General features: G+C 39.0%; 1 protein-coding gene across 1 annotated transcript in view; it reads left to right on the plus strand.

Moving 5' to 3' along the window:
• The window catches only part of Pus10 (Pseudouridine synthase 10), a 106310-nt gene that overhangs the window by 71222 nt on the left and 16771 nt on the right, over nucleotides 1–18317 (plus strand). Inside the window, 1 exon segment of the mRNA XM_067134881.2 lies at nucleotides 8773–9002. Coding sequence (XP_066990982.2) covers nucleotides 8773–9002 — 230 coding nt within the window.

An 18317-nucleotide genomic window follows, 5' to 3' on the forward strand; every position in this document is an offset into this window, starting at 1 on the left:
TCAAAGAAGCTGGAGGTCAGTAAGTGGTTGGAGAAGTTGAACCTCTCTTTGCTGTGATTTATAATCACGTCACATACTTTCTTTGCCGCAATATTCCTCGAGTAGTAACTATTTTCGCGTCTTCTTTTCCCTCTGTTGTCTTTTTGTATATTTTTGTCCGCAATGATGTTGTCAACATTGTCCCTTACTTTCGAAATTGCCGTTTCAAAGGAGCTTACTGCACTTCACACTGATACAGGGTTAGCAGAACGCTTTTGTACTTGGTTGTATAGAATGTCCATGTGAGGCATAACTCTGTAAAAGAACTCTAACCAAAAAGTAAACGTTGGTTGTTGTATTTTCATACGCAGTCCATGTGCTTGGTTCATAGTAGCTGTTTGTCAGCTTGTGTCTTAAATTTTCTCCAAGCATTCCAGTATTGCTTCCTTATGCTCATGCAATGTAAGAACACATCTTGATTTAAAGTTCCATCTCGTAGCTGAGCCTTGCAGAACTCTTCTGCCCACATCAAGAATAGCCACTCTCTAAGGCGAATGGGAAAAAAATGTTGGAATCTCCCCATTGGTGGCAAAGAACAAATCACTTCTTTGCTGTGGCTAGCAGCCTGGGCCAGAATTCAATTCAATTAATGGGCGTAACAACACACAAAGTAAGCAAATGGGTAGTCTTGCCTTACAATTGTTTGCACTCCGGAGTGTCGGCCACTCATAACATTGGCACCATCGTAATTTTGGGAGACTACTTTTTCTTTGTGCTCTCCAACTACTTCAGTAAGGACCCGTTTTATACAATCGGCTAATGAGAAGGCGTAATTTCCTGCTGGGTTTAAGAAAGTCCAGAACCTTTCAACAGGCTCCCAATTAGATAATACATATCAAAGTACAATGACTGACACTTTGAAGACACATCAGATGTTTCATATGCTATCACAGAGACGAAATCTGCAGCAGCTACTTCAGCTAAAATATTCTCGCGACACACTTACAACATGCATTCCAGAATGTCATTTTGAATGTCCTTCGACGTACCCTTGAAAACTGTAGCACTTGTATCCAATGCCGAAGTAAAATTAATGAGCCCTCTGAATACACTTGGATGGTTTGAATCATTTCGTCATGACCTCTCAAAGCAAGTTCAAATTCACCACAGAACTTCACGCAGTCAATGACCTTCGTGAGCACGTACCTATTTTTTCTCACACTATCATTATGTCTCTCAATATTTCTTCTGAAAGCACTACTTAACTGCTGCCTAATATCTGTTTTCCCCAGAACTGAAAAATCCAAACATGCACTCTTATGTGTAATAGATGCTCTCTGCTTTTTGATCTTTTGTGTTAAATGGCTGACAAGGGGGCATTCCCTACTCATCACCACCGATTTCGCTCAAATTTATAGAACATGCAGGGCTTGGCTAGAAATGAAATTACCCGTAGTGGGAACTCCAGATGGCCAAGCATATAGAAAATAAAAATAAAAATGTTGACGTGGCTCTCGCACCGTATAAGCCACTTAACTTACGTTAGTGTGCACGCCGAGCAGTTGTTGGCGTAGCGGTAAAAGCTCGGACTGGTAATTCGGTGGTCGTGGGCTCGACTCCCTGTGTGGAGACTGGTTTATTCTGTCAAATTTTATATTATTCATTTTCCAATTACGCAAAGAGGTGAATAATTCATTTTATTTATTTATATGCAAAAGGCATAGAAAAGGTAAAAAAAAAAAAAAAATGGGATTCCATTGTCATTGTCTACCTGCGCCAAGAATCTGTTGTTTGTGTACAGCCGCCAGGAGCAACCTTCACTTGTCAGGTGAAAATGAATCTTACAGCAAAACGACTAATTTATGTTTATGGCACATTCCCCAAGGAAGGGAGATAGCCAATAAAGAAGAAAAAAGAAGAATTTCTGTTTGAACACGTCGGGAAAGTTCATAACTCCAGATTATCTACAGTTGTGCGCTCATTAAAAAAATGACGTCCTATATGCCTTTTGCATAAGTAAAATAAATTAAAATAAATGAATAATATAAAAACTGAAAAAAACATTCTCCACACGGCGAGTCGAACTCACGACCATCGAATTACTAGTCCAAGCTCTTACCGCTACGCCAACTACTGCACGGCGTGCGCGCTAACGTAAGTGGCTTATGCGGTGGGTGAGCCGCGTCAACATTTTTATTTTTATTGTCTATACGCTTGGCCATCTGGAGTTCCCACTTTGGGTACTTTCATTTCTAGCCAAGCCCTGAATGTTCTATAAATTTGAGCGAAATCGGTGGTGACGAGTAGGGAATGTCCCCTTATAAGATCTGATACCCCTGCTTTTGTCCAATTCGTGTCTTTACCCTTAGCAAAAAGCAAGCACAGAAAACAGAAAAGCCTATTAATGGTATCGCAACCACATAGCCAAGTATTCCTCTCGTAAATCTGTTCTACAAAAATCCTTACCTTTACTAGTTTGCTTCTGAATAATGTTCAGGGAGGGAAGAGGCCTGCCCAGCTGCTTTATTCTGCATTTTTCCATTTTTCTTCTATACCAAGTGTTGGGAAAGGTATTCTCTAGAAGAAACCGAATGGTATTCATTTCCATACTGATGAATAGACGACACATGCATCAAGACACCGCCAAACACCGTGATAACGAACGTCGAATACAATAGAGCACTTCACTAAACACAGTCTTGAGTAGATATTCGCTACGGTACTGTTCTGGAGGTGGTTGAACTGATGGGTCACAGTAGTGGCGATTAGGAATTTAGAAGTTTGGTGGGGGGGGGGTATACACATCAAGACTAAACAAAAAAGCTACAAAATGGTAAGCTTTTGATACTCTTTGAGCAAATTTCGACTGAGAGGTAAAGGTTGACAGTTTACTAACTTAAGTGCGGCAATAATATTTTTTTGAGATTTTGATTCGATGCTATACAATAAAACTTTCACCAAAGAAACAATATTACACACATATTACAATTAAATAGAAGTACGACGTGATTATAAAATTTAAAAAAATCATTCAGTATTTGACTACACTCTAAGAAACTAACAGACAATATTAAATAGACTGCCAACTGACGAATGCACGTAGCAAGCAGGTGAATCATACCTCATTGTCCATGAGCTTGGCAAAAAATTATACCCCTGTTATCCTTCCTCATAGCATTTACGAAGTCTCCACTGCTTGCTGTGGTGCTATACAAATCGGTTAGCCACGACGAACAACATTTTGTGCGTATTTTCAATGCTAATTTTGTTAATAATTACAAATTTGCACAAATTGTTTTTTAAATAATTCCTAGTTTCAGCCGGCTAAAATGGAATAAAAATGTAATGTTTTCTCCCCCTTAGTCTCCACTACTGGAAATAAATACTGCTTCAAGAACGTGTTAGGCAGCCTGTTGATATTTATCGGCGTATTTTGCTTTTATGAGCACTTACTATTTAAAAATTTACGATAATTATATACACATAGGGTACGTATGCATATTGATGTTATACAAGTCCTAGTTACCAAAATATTATGATTCATTGCGGTTAATTACATCTAAAACGCAAAATCGTGAAATGAAAATCCTTTCAAAACATACCATATACGGCAAATTTTAACCGCGCGCTTTGAGACAATACATCGGCTGACTTCGAGCTTTTTTGATGCAGATCGTGTCGAGCCTTACCAAGAGCTGGTCCTGTCACCAGCAATAGTTTAGCTTTGTTACCGGCTTACCCCCCTTGCCTCACACATTCCCGCGCACTGCTCAGCCTCCTTACATCCCACCGCCGCGCGCCTGCAGTCCAAAAATGTAATCTTTTCGCTGGTTCCAGAGAGCAACCGAGTGTTGATGTCAAAATTATTGCTCCGAGGGCAAATTTACAGATGTAATTAAAGAAATATGTACTTGATTAACCATTTTACTAAGAGTTACATATTTCTAGTGGGTTCACTGAACCACTGAATATATCGAACGCGCCGCCACTGGTACTGAGTGCCATACGCATAAGAGCATTTATATAAGAAATTTAATTCTGATTCATGTATGTATGCTCCTTTTGTTTGGAAGATTAACACTTTATCATTATTTTGGTTTTTATTGGATAAAGCATTCACCAGAACACACAAGCCTTTTTCCAGGAAAACGGTTAGAGTTAGGAAGAAAATGTATGTAACCTTTTTTTCTAGGAAATTCCAAGTAGACTTGGTAGGCTCCATTCTTTCATAGGACTCACTACATAGGCAGCACATTCACTTTTAAGGGCATGTTTCTCTGACTTGCTTCACATTTTCTTTTGCTGCACAGCTCCCTTCAGAGATTGAAACTGGATATTTAGCCTATCCTGTGCACTTTGAACCTATATATACGTGTACTGAAATCCATCAAAATTAGGTTAGTGGTTCAAGAACTACAGCAGAACAGACAGACATCAAACAGAGAAATAAAAACTAACCTTTACAGTTTTATTATATACTAGTTGATGTATCCGTGCTTTTCCATGGAATTCTACAATTGTATACAGAATTCTAGGTTAGGTAGTATACATGTTGTGAGTAAGATTGTAATAAATTGCATAGCTCTTTACATTACCTTAGAAACGCGACAGGGAAGTCACCTAACTTTTTTTTGTGTGTGAAGACTAGGTTAGGGAATTTTCATTGTAATGGTAGGCCCTCTTGCCTACAATCAGTCACAATCCAAGTTGGGGAACTTTCATTACTATGGCAGACTCTCACTCTCCACATTCCTTTTTACATCCTCGGAAAGACTGCCTTAGTGTTTTTCCCAACGGGATCAACATAGGTCATTACAATGATACCAGTAGGAATGTCGTGATTAAAAGCAATGCTATCATATGAATTACTCGATCAAATAAAAATACCACACATTTTCTCACTTTTAATGAACAGTAGTACGCTGCCAATCTAACAGTCCTAAGTTTCAGGGCTGGAATGGCGAGGCAGCAGACAGCTGTGAGCCGTGAACACACTTTTATTTTCGGGAAGGGGGAGAGGGGGAGCGAAGGGTTGAGAGTCCCAGGACAAAAACTATGCCCTTTTACTCTGTTTCCTAGGAGTACCCGATGAGTTAGAAAATCTCAATTCACTACACTGGCGGGGGAAAATCTATGTGACGTGGAGGCAAAATTTTTCCTCCAAGCCAGAGGAGAAACCCCCTCTTGGCTGCTAATTTGGAATAAAATTAATGTAGATTTTAATGAAAGTGAAGAGGAAGAACCTTTTCATAAGAAACGGCTCATTTCAGGGTTGAATTTTTAATTATTTAGTGAATTGTAGTGCTATAATTTGGAATAGGCCAAAGTTATAATTCTAGACCAGGTCATAACTGAGCCTCTGCCATTATTCTGTTAATTGTGCACACTGATCAATTCAATCAGTGCGTCAAAGTAGGGATCGATTAGCTGGAATACTCTGATGAACCAACGTGTTACATACCAGCAGTATCAGAAAATATATGAACGAGAGGGATGGTATGCTGGAGAAGAAACTTATGTAACTCCCCTGCTGTAAATATGTAAATTTAATAATAATAATAATAATAATAATAATAATAATAATAATATAATAATAATAATAATAATAATAATAATAATAATATTCAGACAGGCTGTTACACTCGTTACGCAGCAGTAATCCCGTCTATCGGAGATGAGCAGCAGCATAAGAGGCAAAAAACATCACAACAAACAGTGGTCAACGTAATGTTATTGTTGATCAGTTGTATGAGCTTTTGTTATTGTAGGCCTTCACATTCAGTTTTCTGCCATTCTCAAAACTGTACAAAACATAAATGATCAGAAATTGTATTCTCTATAAATTCTGTTATGTAGTACTTTTCAATAGGACAAATAACATAGGTATTTAAGAATTAAATTTCGGCACCTTCCCTTAAACTACCATTTTATCAAGGGTGAATAAAATTGTTTATAGCTTAGACTGTAGTTTCTTATTCCCCGACTATATATACCGATTTTCATTAAATTCTGTTTACCCATTTCCTCGTGGCTCGGCGTTGATAGGGATTTAGCAACAAAAATACAAATTCATGAATATCTCTGTTATCATAGCCAGTACAGTAAATTGTATAAGACATAAATTATCAGAAATTTAATTCTATATACCCTTGGTTATGCAGTATTTATCAATATGACCACTAATAACATAAATATTTGAGAATTATATTTTAGGCCTTCCCATAAACTACCATTCTGCTCAGTGTGAATAAAATGATTCATAGCCTAGATTGTAGTGGCTCATTTCCCGACTTTACATACCGATTTTCATTAAATTCTCTTCAGTCGTTTTCTTGTGATGCGTGTACATACACACAGACAGACAGACAGACAGACAGACAGACAGACAGACAGACAGACAGACAGACAGACAGAAATTACGGAAAATTGAAAAGTGCATTTCCTTGTTACTGTGGACACGACCAATACAGAAATACCATTCTTTTTAAATTCTGAGCAATGTACAGACGTATATATAGATGTTACATGTATAGATACATTTAGATGAATTTATGTTATGATTTTTATTTAAACCTCTTCATCTTCCTCTGGATATCTTCCTTTTTTGTCAGCCAGTGAACTTTTTTTGTCACATTGCTATTTTGTGTTGGTGCCACTGAACATATGTTGCTCCTGGTTGCACCAAATTCACTTGCAGCCTGCCTTCTTTCTGTGATTTTCTGCATAAAGTATTATGTTTGGTTTGAAGCTCTTTTCATATGAAACTGTCTGCTTTTTGTTTTCCATCTTTTGATTGCGTCAAGCTTACAAGTTGCATCGAAGCTTTTTTTTTTTTTAATACATAGTTTACGCCCCCATTGGAGCACTTTAATCATTCATATACATTAAAGTCTAATTGTATTAAATAGAGTCAGCGTTTCAGCTTCTTCTGCTCCCAAAACTTCATCTTATCAGACCTGGCTATCCTTTGGTTGTCAGTAATGGTGTACTTCCTTCGTTCGAATGTTATGAGTTTGAATCGCAAGTGTTTATTCCTTAGAATTCTCTTCTCTTCTCTGCATTCAATTTGGAGCATTCTTTTTTAAATGCTATTTGTTCGGGGCGTCGAACCATGTGGATTTTTTTTCTCTTAATTTGGAGCATTGATAAATTTAATTCTTCTAAATCATTTATGATCACTGTGAATGAAGTGTTCTTTGTTTTGTTTTTCCAGAAGTATCTAAATAACTGCTTTACTAGTTGCGCTTCTGGCAGTCTGAATATATGACAAGAAAAGGCGATTCACCTTTTCTGCATTAAATCTATTATTGATCTGCTTTCACGATATACCACTTCATTAGGTAATAATCTCCATTGGCCATCATCTTGGTGTTTCTTATTGAGGATTGTCCTGATGATTCTTCTGTCTACTTTCTGGATTTTATCGGTTGTTGATTTAGTGTTCAACTTGAAGTGTGTTTCACTAGCATAAGTTGCTTCAGGTTTTTCAACTGTATTTTAATGTCAAAATTTAGCATTCACGGAGAGAGATTTCTTTTTATAAGTTGGCCAGATGATCCGCTGTGCTGTTTTCAGTTTAAATGTTCTGCTGTTGATGGATGCCCTAAAATCCATCAAAATTAGGTTAATGATTCAAGAATTACAGCAGAACAGACAGACATCATACAGAGAAATAAAAACTAACCTTTATAGTTTTATTACATATGTTACATGTATAGATAGATTTAGACAAACTTATGTTATGATTTTTATTTAAACCTCTTCATCTTCCTCCGGATATCTTCCTTTTTTGTCAGCCAGTGAACTTCACCACCTCATTGAAGCTTTCACTGTTGACTACGCTTACAGAAATACGGTTTTGGTATTAAAATAAAATACAAAGATGCAGGAAATGGAAGTGAGGAATTTTAAGCTATGAGATCATTTGAACAGAGCCAAAGCACAACCACAAGTTGAGCATAATTTCTTCTTCTTCTTCTTCTTCTTCTTCTTCTTCTTCTTCTTCTTGTCTAGCCTATTTCAGTCCACTGCTGGATGTAGGCCTCTTCCATATGCTTCCATCGTCTTTGGTCTTGAGCCACTTGGAACCATCGTGTTCCAGCCAACAGCTTTATGTCATCGAGCCATCTCTTTTGGGGTCTTCCAATGCCTCTCTTGTGTTCCCATGGTCTCCAGTGAACAATCCTAGAGGTCCACCTGTTGTAGTCTTGTCTGAGCATAATTTACAAGTTTGCATATGAATCTACCTTGACATTGATTCTGATGTGCATCCTGACTTTGGAAACTAAATTTAACTGAAAAAGTGTATACAGTATTAGATTAGCGTAAATATGGTATATAGTCGTAATATTTACATTACTATTATCACCACCGTTTCCCTCCCCCATCCTCTCTTTCTCTCTCTCTCTCTCTGAAATTCAAATTTGTGGTTACTGATTAAACCAAGTCTCAGACAAGAGTATCTCCAAACATTTCTTCAGAAAAAGAGCCCTGCTTGTACTTCACTGGCTGACTTGGATGCTTAGGAGTTTACTGATAGTTCAGAGTAACCAAGAGTTTCACTAGGCCTTCGTTTCAGCAACTTGTTAGTTTATAATTACTTAGTAGAAATTATTATTATTATTATTATTATTATTATTATTATTATTATTATTATTATTATTATTATTATTATTATTATTATTTAACAATGCCTCTTTGCTTGTTTTATCTTCCAGTATATGTTTTCAGAAATAATATAGATGTTCAGTTGTTTGTACATTAAAAAAAAAATTATTATTATTATTATTACAGGGAACAACTAGTCCACCTGAAGGCTGGTGAAGAGGAGAAGCGCAAGCGTTACTTGGCACTGTGTGTTAGTCATCAACCTCTCCCACCTGGTGAGCTGGATCGGTTAGCGGACATCACCGATCTCATTTTATGCCAGAAGACACCCATTCGCGTCCTTCACAGGAGGCCATTAGCTGTTCGTAACCGTACTATCTACTCAATGAAAGCTTGGCCTATAGGAGAGGATCCTGGTAAATCTTCAGTTCATTAAATGTTGTTTTTATTTTTTTATGACCTTCTTTTCATCTAACATTGACTTCCCCAAGATATATAATGAGAATTATCTCTGGTGAGTGATTTTCTTTCTCTTCTCAGGAAGTGGTGGTAACCAGGCGACATTGCCACTGGCTTCTCACCAAGATGGTCACAGTTCCATGTAGAATTATTAAAATGATAAGTCACATCATTCCTGTGGTTCAGATTCCACATAATCAGAGGTCCCATGACCAAGATCACAATATTTTCTGAGGTTCTGTGCCCGGGATAATCTTCTCTGCCCATGTATCCCTCCTATCCTGCCTTTTACGTACAATTGTATCAGGCTATATTTGTCCTGTATTTAGGGAGGGTTAAGACTTCATATGATTTCCCAGCACAACAATATACCTCCCCTGTGGTGGCCTGGTCTCCCCTTGATCTTGAATGTTCTGCTATACACCCTCATTTCAAAAGTGTGTAGTTGATTCATTGACAAAGTCTTCAGTGTCCACAAAGCAGCACCGATAACACATAGCACTTCACATCACTCCCTTGATTTTCAAATCCTAGGTCATGGTTATACTCTAGATTTCATATCTTCTCGGGTATTTGTCCATAAATCCTCCTCATCATTATTTCCTCTTGTCCACTTCATGGGATGGGGCTGGATAAAAGTTTTCATTGCGTTATAGACAGTAATGCTGTCTCTCAGGCCAGGAAGATTTGTGGCAGTGATGTGATAATCAGAGAATGCATGGTGGGAGTGGCTGTGGCTTAATATATGTAGGAACTGTCCCAGCATTCACCTTAGTGCAGGAGAATGGAAAAACCATGGAAATCCATTTTTAGGATGGCTGACGACCTGCCCTTCTGCCTCCTGAATGTAGAGCTGTAAGGCTAGCGAAAACTAGCTGCTGTTAAGCCGAAGCCTGCTCTAACAGGTTTGGGACTAATCTAGTTCCTTTCTGCTTTTCTCTGTTGATCCACCACTTCTCAATCAGTACTCTGGTCCTGTCTGTGTATCTTGTCATTCAATTTTTCCACGTAAATTGCTCTCTTTATATTTTCATTTTTAACTCTGTCCCTTTTTGTCTTCAAAACCATGCTCCTCAAGAACTTCATTTCAGCTGCCTGCATACAGCTTTCATCTCTTTTTACCATTGGCCAAGCTCTGCCCCATACAATATTATAGGAATGAAATATGTCTTGTACATTATTTTCTTAGCCTTCATTAGTCTTTATTCCACATCAGGTTTCTTTTGCTTTGGTAGAAAACATTTCCCATTTGTATTCTCCTGTTGATTTCCACATCAAATCTAGCATTTAACATTAGTTCACACACCAAGTACTTAGTGCTGTACCTTAATTAAGGCCACGGCCGCTTCCTTCCAATTCCTAGGTCTTTCCTATCCCATCGTCGCCATAAGACCTAACTGTGTCGGTGCGACGTAAAGCCACTAGCAAAAAAAAAAAAAAAAAAAAAAAAAAAAACTGCATGGTATTCACATAACAAGTAATCTAAAATGGAATAAGCACATGAAGAAAGCAGGTGGTACGGCATACAGAGCACTAGGCTTTATCCATAAACATTTATTTACAAATAAATAGACATAGCATTCCTTAGGAAATCCCTGACAAGATACATACATCTTGCCCGTTTCCACTGCTTGCAGCTAATTACCGCTTTGTTAAGACAGTAATACCAATATAATGGTCCGTTATTGGACTCATTCTTGGTTGCCTGCGTTTTGCCCTCGTGTGCTAAGTTAGGCTCATCAGTTGGTACTTAGCACACCACCCAAGACGCAAGGCTGGTGCATACCGTGGAGGCCACTGCATCGGCTACTTGAAGCCACCAGCAGTGCCAATGCACTATGAGAGCTATGTCTCATTTCCAAAAATTGATGTCTGCCTGGCCATCAGATAATACAGATGTTGATTCCCATAGGGAATTTAAAATATTTGTCCCGAATGAGTAAATTTATAATACCAATATAATGGTTAAGACAGGTCAAGGAGTTTCCCTTGTTCCCCCCATTGCCGGATCAATCTCATATTTAAGTGGATTTTACTCGTGTAGTGTTCGGCTCTGGAACCTTCTACCACCTGAAGTAAAAGTACTTCCTCTTCCTCAAGGCCTCCATGCAGTAAATAGAAATCTACTGTATGTGTGATGCATATAACTTGTATAAACTAGTATTTCAAGAATGATGTATACAAGTACAGTTGTATGTGGGTGAATGTATGTGCATGCACGTGTAGGAGAGTTTATTACTGAGTTTGGGCTCGGAAGAGAGTGTATGCAGAGGTATGAGTGAGAGTACAAATGACTGGGTCTTGTTACTTTTAGCACATATAACACATATAAATTAAGATAATTATCATACTAAGATCACAGTGTTTGAATTGCAAATATGTAACCCAGCGAGTGGCTGTGCAGTTCGGGTCACATAGATGTCAGCTTGGATTTGAACCCCACTGTTGGTAGCCCTGAAGATGGTTTTCTGTGGGTTCGCATTTTCACAGCAGGCAACTGCTGGAGATGTATCTTAATTAAGGCTAGAGTCACTCCCTTTCCACTGTCAGTGTGACATAAAGTACTGATAAATAGTAAAAACAAGTAATAATAATAATAATAATAATAATAATAATAATAAAATTTAAATATGTAAATTTAAAATTGTCTATACATATGTAAATATTAAGTATGGTTTATGTAAACTTACATATGTGGGGATGGAGGCACCTCTGTTTGCGGGGCTTGCTCTTTCTCCACCACCACTCCTGGATTGTACATGTACAATTTAAGAAAAATAGATGATGATGATAATATATTTTATTTTTTCTGTTAGAAACACTCATTTATTTGTTGGGATAGACCATCAAGAGAACTGGGAGGAAGATGATTATGTAATAATAATAATAATAATAATAATAATAATAATAATAATAATAATAATGTGGGGATTTACCAGTTACCTCCATCGGGCACGTCCAATTGGAATTGGGGAAGCTCGCCGGCTCTGCCGCCAGCAGAGTCAGAGGGTAATAGGGAAATAAAATACCACCGTGAAAAAAAGAAGAAAAAAACTGGTCCCTTGCCAGGGTTACGGCGAAGACTGGTAAATGACCAGAAGCCAGAAAACATCTTGAGGCAACCTCTAGGGCTAACAACCCTAGTTGTAAAAGGATGGGTACCCGTCCAAAGCAAAGTCAAGTCAAAAAGCATGATGGCACATTTCAAGAAACATACCCCAGGGGGTAAATCTTTAGATAAATCCCTCGTCGTGAACGCCACGGTGCACGAGTCTCGTTCGGATTCTGGGGGAGACTCGACATCATGCAAGAGACGAGTTGGAGCGTCAAAAACTCAGGCCAAAATCTAAAACCTTTCTAGCAACTTTCAACATAAATTCACTTACAGAAACTGGCAAGCTGAAAACCCTCACCAAAGCTCTTCACGAAAATCAGATATCCATAATGGCCCTACAGGAAACAAGGTACCCAGATGAAGAGAGTTTTGAATCCGAAGGCTACCGATTTTTCAAGAGCAAAGCGCAAAGAGGAATCCTCAATGGAGCTGTGATGCTTGGAATCGCGTTTACTGTTAGAACCAAGATCCTTAAATCGGTTGCAAATTTCGAACCTGTGAATGACAGATTGTCTATACTCACAATTAAATGCGTGAACAAAACCTACACCCTAGTTAACGCACATGCTCCTACAAACGATAAGAACAAGTCTGATCCAGACGAAGTTGATAATTTCTGGAACCTACTGGATGAAAAATTAAACAAAATCCCCAAACACCGTGTCAAGCTTCTTTTGGGTGACTTCAATGCCCAACTAGGTCGTGAACAGAAGTACAAGAAAGTTATAGGAAATTACCCTGCTCACAAAAGAATCAATCCCAACGGCAAAAGACTGGTGTCCATTTGCAAAAATCACAACCTGCAGGTCATGTCGACCCACTTTCGCCATCTACGCAGAAAGCAAATGACTTGGCGTTCTGCCGTCCAAGCTCTCGGAGAGTTCCAAATTGATCATGTTGCAATCTCCAGGAGAAACAGCCCTGAGATTATGAATGTCAAGGTAAAGAAAGGCATCAGTGTGGCCTCAGATCATTATATGTCTCTTATCAAATTCAAACCAATTCCCGCAAACACAAGGAAGACAACCAAACAGATCACACGCTTCGACAATGATAAACTTCGGCAAAGGGTCGAGGAGTTCCAGGAGAAGGCTAGACCAAATGACTGTGACTTTAACAACGCCAAAAGTCTCCTTGTTGAGGCCGCCAAAGACGTTGCAGAAATCAAGAGAAGCAAAAAGCATGCCTGGTGGAATGGTACCTGCGAATCAGTCCTCCAAGAAAGACTCAATGCGTGGAAACAGTACTACTCTACGAAATCAGAAAATGATTGGGAAACCTACAAAACCCAACGTGCCCAAGCAGCTAGGGTGTTCAGAACTGAGAAACGTAAATACGAAAAATCTCTCGTTGAAAAGATAGAACAAAACTTCAGGAAGAATGAAAGCAGAGAGTACTACAGAGCCTTCAAACGCAAACTCACTGGCTATAAACCACCATCTCTATGCTTTGAGCGAAAGGACGGCACACTGGCGACGTCAAATGAAGAAAATTGCAGCATTCTGGCAGATTACTTCAAGAATTTACTTAATTGCTCTAAACCGCAAAGCGCCATTGAGACGAAGGAACCCTTACTCAGGTACCCAGATTCCAGACCACCCGACAGAGATGAAATCAAGCGCCACATTGCCCTCTCAAAAATAACAAAGCGCCGGGGGAAGACTCAGTAGTAGCAGAACTATGGAAATATGCACCAGAGGAATATGCAAAAGCAAATAGAAGAAATTTGGAACAAGGAGACCCTACCCGAAGATTGGAAAATAGCTTTGATCCATCCATTACACAAAAAAGGCAGCATGAAGAACATCATCAACTACAGAGGAATATCTTTGCTACCCGTGACTTACAAAATTCTATCACTTGCCATCCTGGAGCGTTTGGAAGCACAAGTCGAACATCAAATAGGTGAATACCAAGAAGGGTTCAGAAAAGGTCGCTCAACAGCTGAACAGATCCAAAATCTCAAAACGGTCATCAGATATTGTACACTAAGTTCCAAGCAGTATGTGTCTGTCTTTGTGGACTTTAAGATAGCGTACGACTCCATTGACCGGGAAGTCCTGCTAAACATCTTAAATGAATTTGAAGTTGATTTGAAACTCCTGGCATTAATTAGAGCCACCCTGACCGATACAAAATCCAAGGTGAAGTTCCACGGATGTCTCTCGCATTCCTTTGACATCAAAACAGGAGTCCGACAAGGTGATGGGCTATCCCCAATACTCTTCAACTGTGTTCTTGAAAAGTTCATCAGAACCTGGCGGGTGAGATTACAGTAAACCAACTACAGTCCATTGAGAATAGGAACCAAATCCAAGGGGATCGCAACAGTCTGCTTAGCATTTGCCAATGATATTGCTGTTCTCTCAAACGACATAGAAACCGCTAGAGCTCAAGTTGAAATTTTAAAGGAAATTGCCGAACAAACTGGTTTGCGGATATCGTTTGAGAAAACAGAAGTAATGACTAACATCAAAGAGGCTCCACCAAAACTCCATACAAAATACGGGGACATCACCCGAGTAGACAAATTCAAATACCTAGGTGAGATCATCATGAAAAATGGACTGGACAAAGAAGCACTTCAGGAGCGAGTATGCAAACTGGAAATAGCCTACCAAACATCCCGCACAATCTACAACAAAAAATGCCTTTCTCAAAACACCAAGATATGTCGCTATGAAACAGTTATGAAGCCAGTAGTTCTATATGCAGCCCAAATCCCTGTCTCTAAATGCCAACAAAGGACTCCTTGAAGAACTGGAGAAAAGAGAACGGAAAATTGAGAGAGGAATCTTGGGATCAAAGTACAGAAATGGAATCCATCAAAAGAGATCCAACAAGGAAGTCTACAGCAAAATAGAGAAAAATACCGACACAATCAGAAAAAGACGGGCACAATTTTACGGTCATCTGAAAAGAATGGACGGAAGAAAGTTAACTAAAGAAATCTTTCACTTTTTTGATTCAAACCTCAAAACCACAATTCCCTGGTTTAGAAATACCAAAGAAGACCTGCAAATGCTACATATCTCAGCTGAAGACACCCTTAACAGAGATCTCTTCCACAAGAAAATATTGACGAACGGGCTAAACCGAGACAAGCAACCGAAGAGAAGACACAGTGCCCCTTGGACAGAGGTGTGTAAGCAGGCCCACTCACAAAGAATGAGGGAAATTTGGGCTCTAAAGAAGGCCAAGTTCAGTGTCAAATGCAACAAGACTTAACGTGGTCCTTGATGGCCCCAGCGAATTATATATATATAATGTTATTGTATTTACATCCCACTAACTACTTTTAGGAGGTGCCTGAATTTAGTCCCGCAGAATTCTTTTATGTTTCAATAAATCTATCAATGAGGCTGGTGCATTTGAGCACCTTCAAATACCACCAGACTGATTCAGGATCAAACCTGCCTAGTTGGGGTCAGAAGGCCAGTGCCTCAATCGTCTGAGCCACTCAGCCTGGCTGGGAGGAAGATACACAGAGAATGGTCAACCGTGAATTTATTTGACTACGTGTATCTCTTTTGGCAGATTGATAGGGCCTCTGTGCAACAGTCTGTTATTCTGCTTGTAGTTGTGATCATGTCCAAGTATCTTCAAATGTTGAAAGTGCTCAATTATGAAGCAGCTCCGATAGCTGTATCACTGACTGTTGTAAAGTTTTGTTTCCACAGAGCAGTTTGGAGAGTGAAATTGATGTCTCATATCTGGAATTGCACCGCAGTCACATTCAGTATTCTATGTACTATATGCGTCTCACGAGACGCTTGTAGGTATGGCATGAGTAACAGATACTACACTAACCTACAAACATTAGTTGTCATAGACAGTTTGAGCTCTCTGAAACAGATGCATGTTCATTATTAAACTGTTCATTATGCAGCCACACAGTGAATGTGTAACTAAGGCACAATTACACTACCACTTTGAATCTTCATAAGAGCACCTCATTTCGCAAGAGTCACCATGGACACAACAGATGTTTATTGTCAGGCCTTGTGACTTGAGTTTGGCGCATGCACAGCAGCCATACTTATTCCTCGTGGCCCTTACCCCGCGTGCATGCGACTTCCCGTCAGACGACCATAGTATAACATCATCTTTTGTACGTAGCCTTGGTTTTCAGCATTCTAGTTAAGAGTCTTCCTCAAGCCTTTGCTTGTAGGGAGTGACCTTATGGCATTCAAATGCAGGGATCTGTACTATAGAACCTCGTTCATCATCGCCAATGTCTAATGGCAGTGCCTTGTCTATGCAACAATTCTTTCCCGTCCTCAGCTCCTCGTTTCATTTCATAATAAGAACCATAATGGAGACACTGTGCCAAGTCTTGAAGGAAGTTTTTCCTCGCTCGTCCTCGGCCTTTCTTCCCCGTGATTTTTCCTTCCAGCAGATTGGTAAGAAAGGTGTTGTGTCGCAAAATGTGGCCAGTGAATTTAGCTCTTCTTCTTTGTATCATTAAAATCAGTTCTCTCTTCCCTTGAATTTCTTCTAGAACGCTTTTGTTTGTTCTCCTTTCAATCCATTTAATCCTGAGCATTCGTCTCCAGACCCACATCTCAAACGCTTCCAGTTGTTTCCGGTCCTGATCTCTGGTTGTCCAAGATTCACAGCCATACAATAGCACACTCCGTACAAAAGAAATTACAAATTTCTTCCTAATTCCAAAATCTAAATTTGGACTGATTAAAAGATTTCTCGTATTACTAAACGCCTGTTTGGCAAGTGCTATTCGCCTTTTGATCTCTTTGCTGCACCTGCTGTCATTGGTGATGAGGCTTCCTAGGTAAGGGAAACTGTTGACTTGTTCCACTATCTTGTCATTAAGCTTAATGTTGGTGTGAATTCGTTCAGGTTGTTTATTCACAACTAATATCTTGGTCTTCTTGACATTAATGTTTAAGCGTGAATCTGACAATTGCTGATGACAATACATTCAGCATCTTAGACAACTCTTTCTCGGAGTCTGCTACAATTTCTATGTTATCTGCAAATCTAATGCGTTGGATATGGTGCCCATTTATGTTTACTCCTTTGGTATTTGCCTTAAGCTTATTTATGGCTTCTTCAATGAATACATTAAAAAGGTATGGTGAGAGAGAGCAGCCCTGCTTTACACCTTTCCTGATTTTTGCTGTCTGGATACTTCCTTCGATATCTACCATCATTGTCTGTCCTTCTTAAAGTCACAATATCAGCCTCCTGCCTTTCCAGTCCAAACCTGTAGCTTTAAGAATTTTGAACAGTTTGTCCCAACTTACGTTATCGAAAGCCTTTTCAATATGTATAAATGCTAGAAAGGTGTTCCTGTTCATTTCCAACCTCCTTTTCTAATATTGTTCGGAGAGCTAAGATGGCTTCTCTTGTTCCCATCCCTGTCCTAAAGCCAAACTTGTCTTGATCGATTTGTACATTTAATTTGTTATTTATCCTGTTTTTTATTGTTGATAGCAGTATTTTGAATGTATGCGAGAGCGGAGTTATGGTTCTGTGATCGGACCATTCTACACTACTTTCCTTCTTTGGTATCATAACCATTTTTCTTTTGATGAAGTCTTCTGGAATTTCACCATCATAGCATCTGCATATCATGGCAAATAGACGTTCTTTCAGTTTCTCTCCCATATTCTTAAGTAGTTCTCCAGGTAATTTTCTGGAACAGTAGCTTTTTTTTTTCTTTTCATGTAATTGCTGAAGTGCTGATTCAAACTCCTTTCTTGTTATTGTAGGACCTTTATCATCTTCCTCTACTTCATGTTCTTCTGGTTCAATACACCTTAGATCATTCAGCACATTTCCTCCTTCATACAGTTGTTCAAGGTATTCCTTCCATCGTGTACTGATGTCATCATTATATACTAATATTTTCCCATTTTTCTCTCTTACAACGGAGCTCTTCACTTTAGGTTTCCGGTTTAATATGTTAATGCGCCTATACGCTCTGTCTGTCCTTCCTTCACCTATCTCTTCTCTGATATTCTCAGTTACCTCAACCATCCATGTTTCTTTCACTCTTCTACACAGAGTTGTAATTTGATTTTTGACTTTTCTGTATTGTTCTTGGCTTTCTGTCGTGTTCCTTCTCCTGTACTGATTTCTCTTCACTATCAGATCCAATATTTCTCTGGTAATCCACGGTTTTTCTGGCAAT

The sequence above is a fragment of the Anabrus simplex genome, chromosome 1 (assembly GCF_040414725.1).
Source record: "Anabrus simplex isolate iqAnaSimp1 chromosome 1, ASM4041472v1, whole genome shotgun sequence".
NCBI classification, from domain to species: domain Eukaryota; kingdom Metazoa; phylum Arthropoda; class Insecta; order Orthoptera; family Tettigoniidae; genus Anabrus; species Anabrus simplex.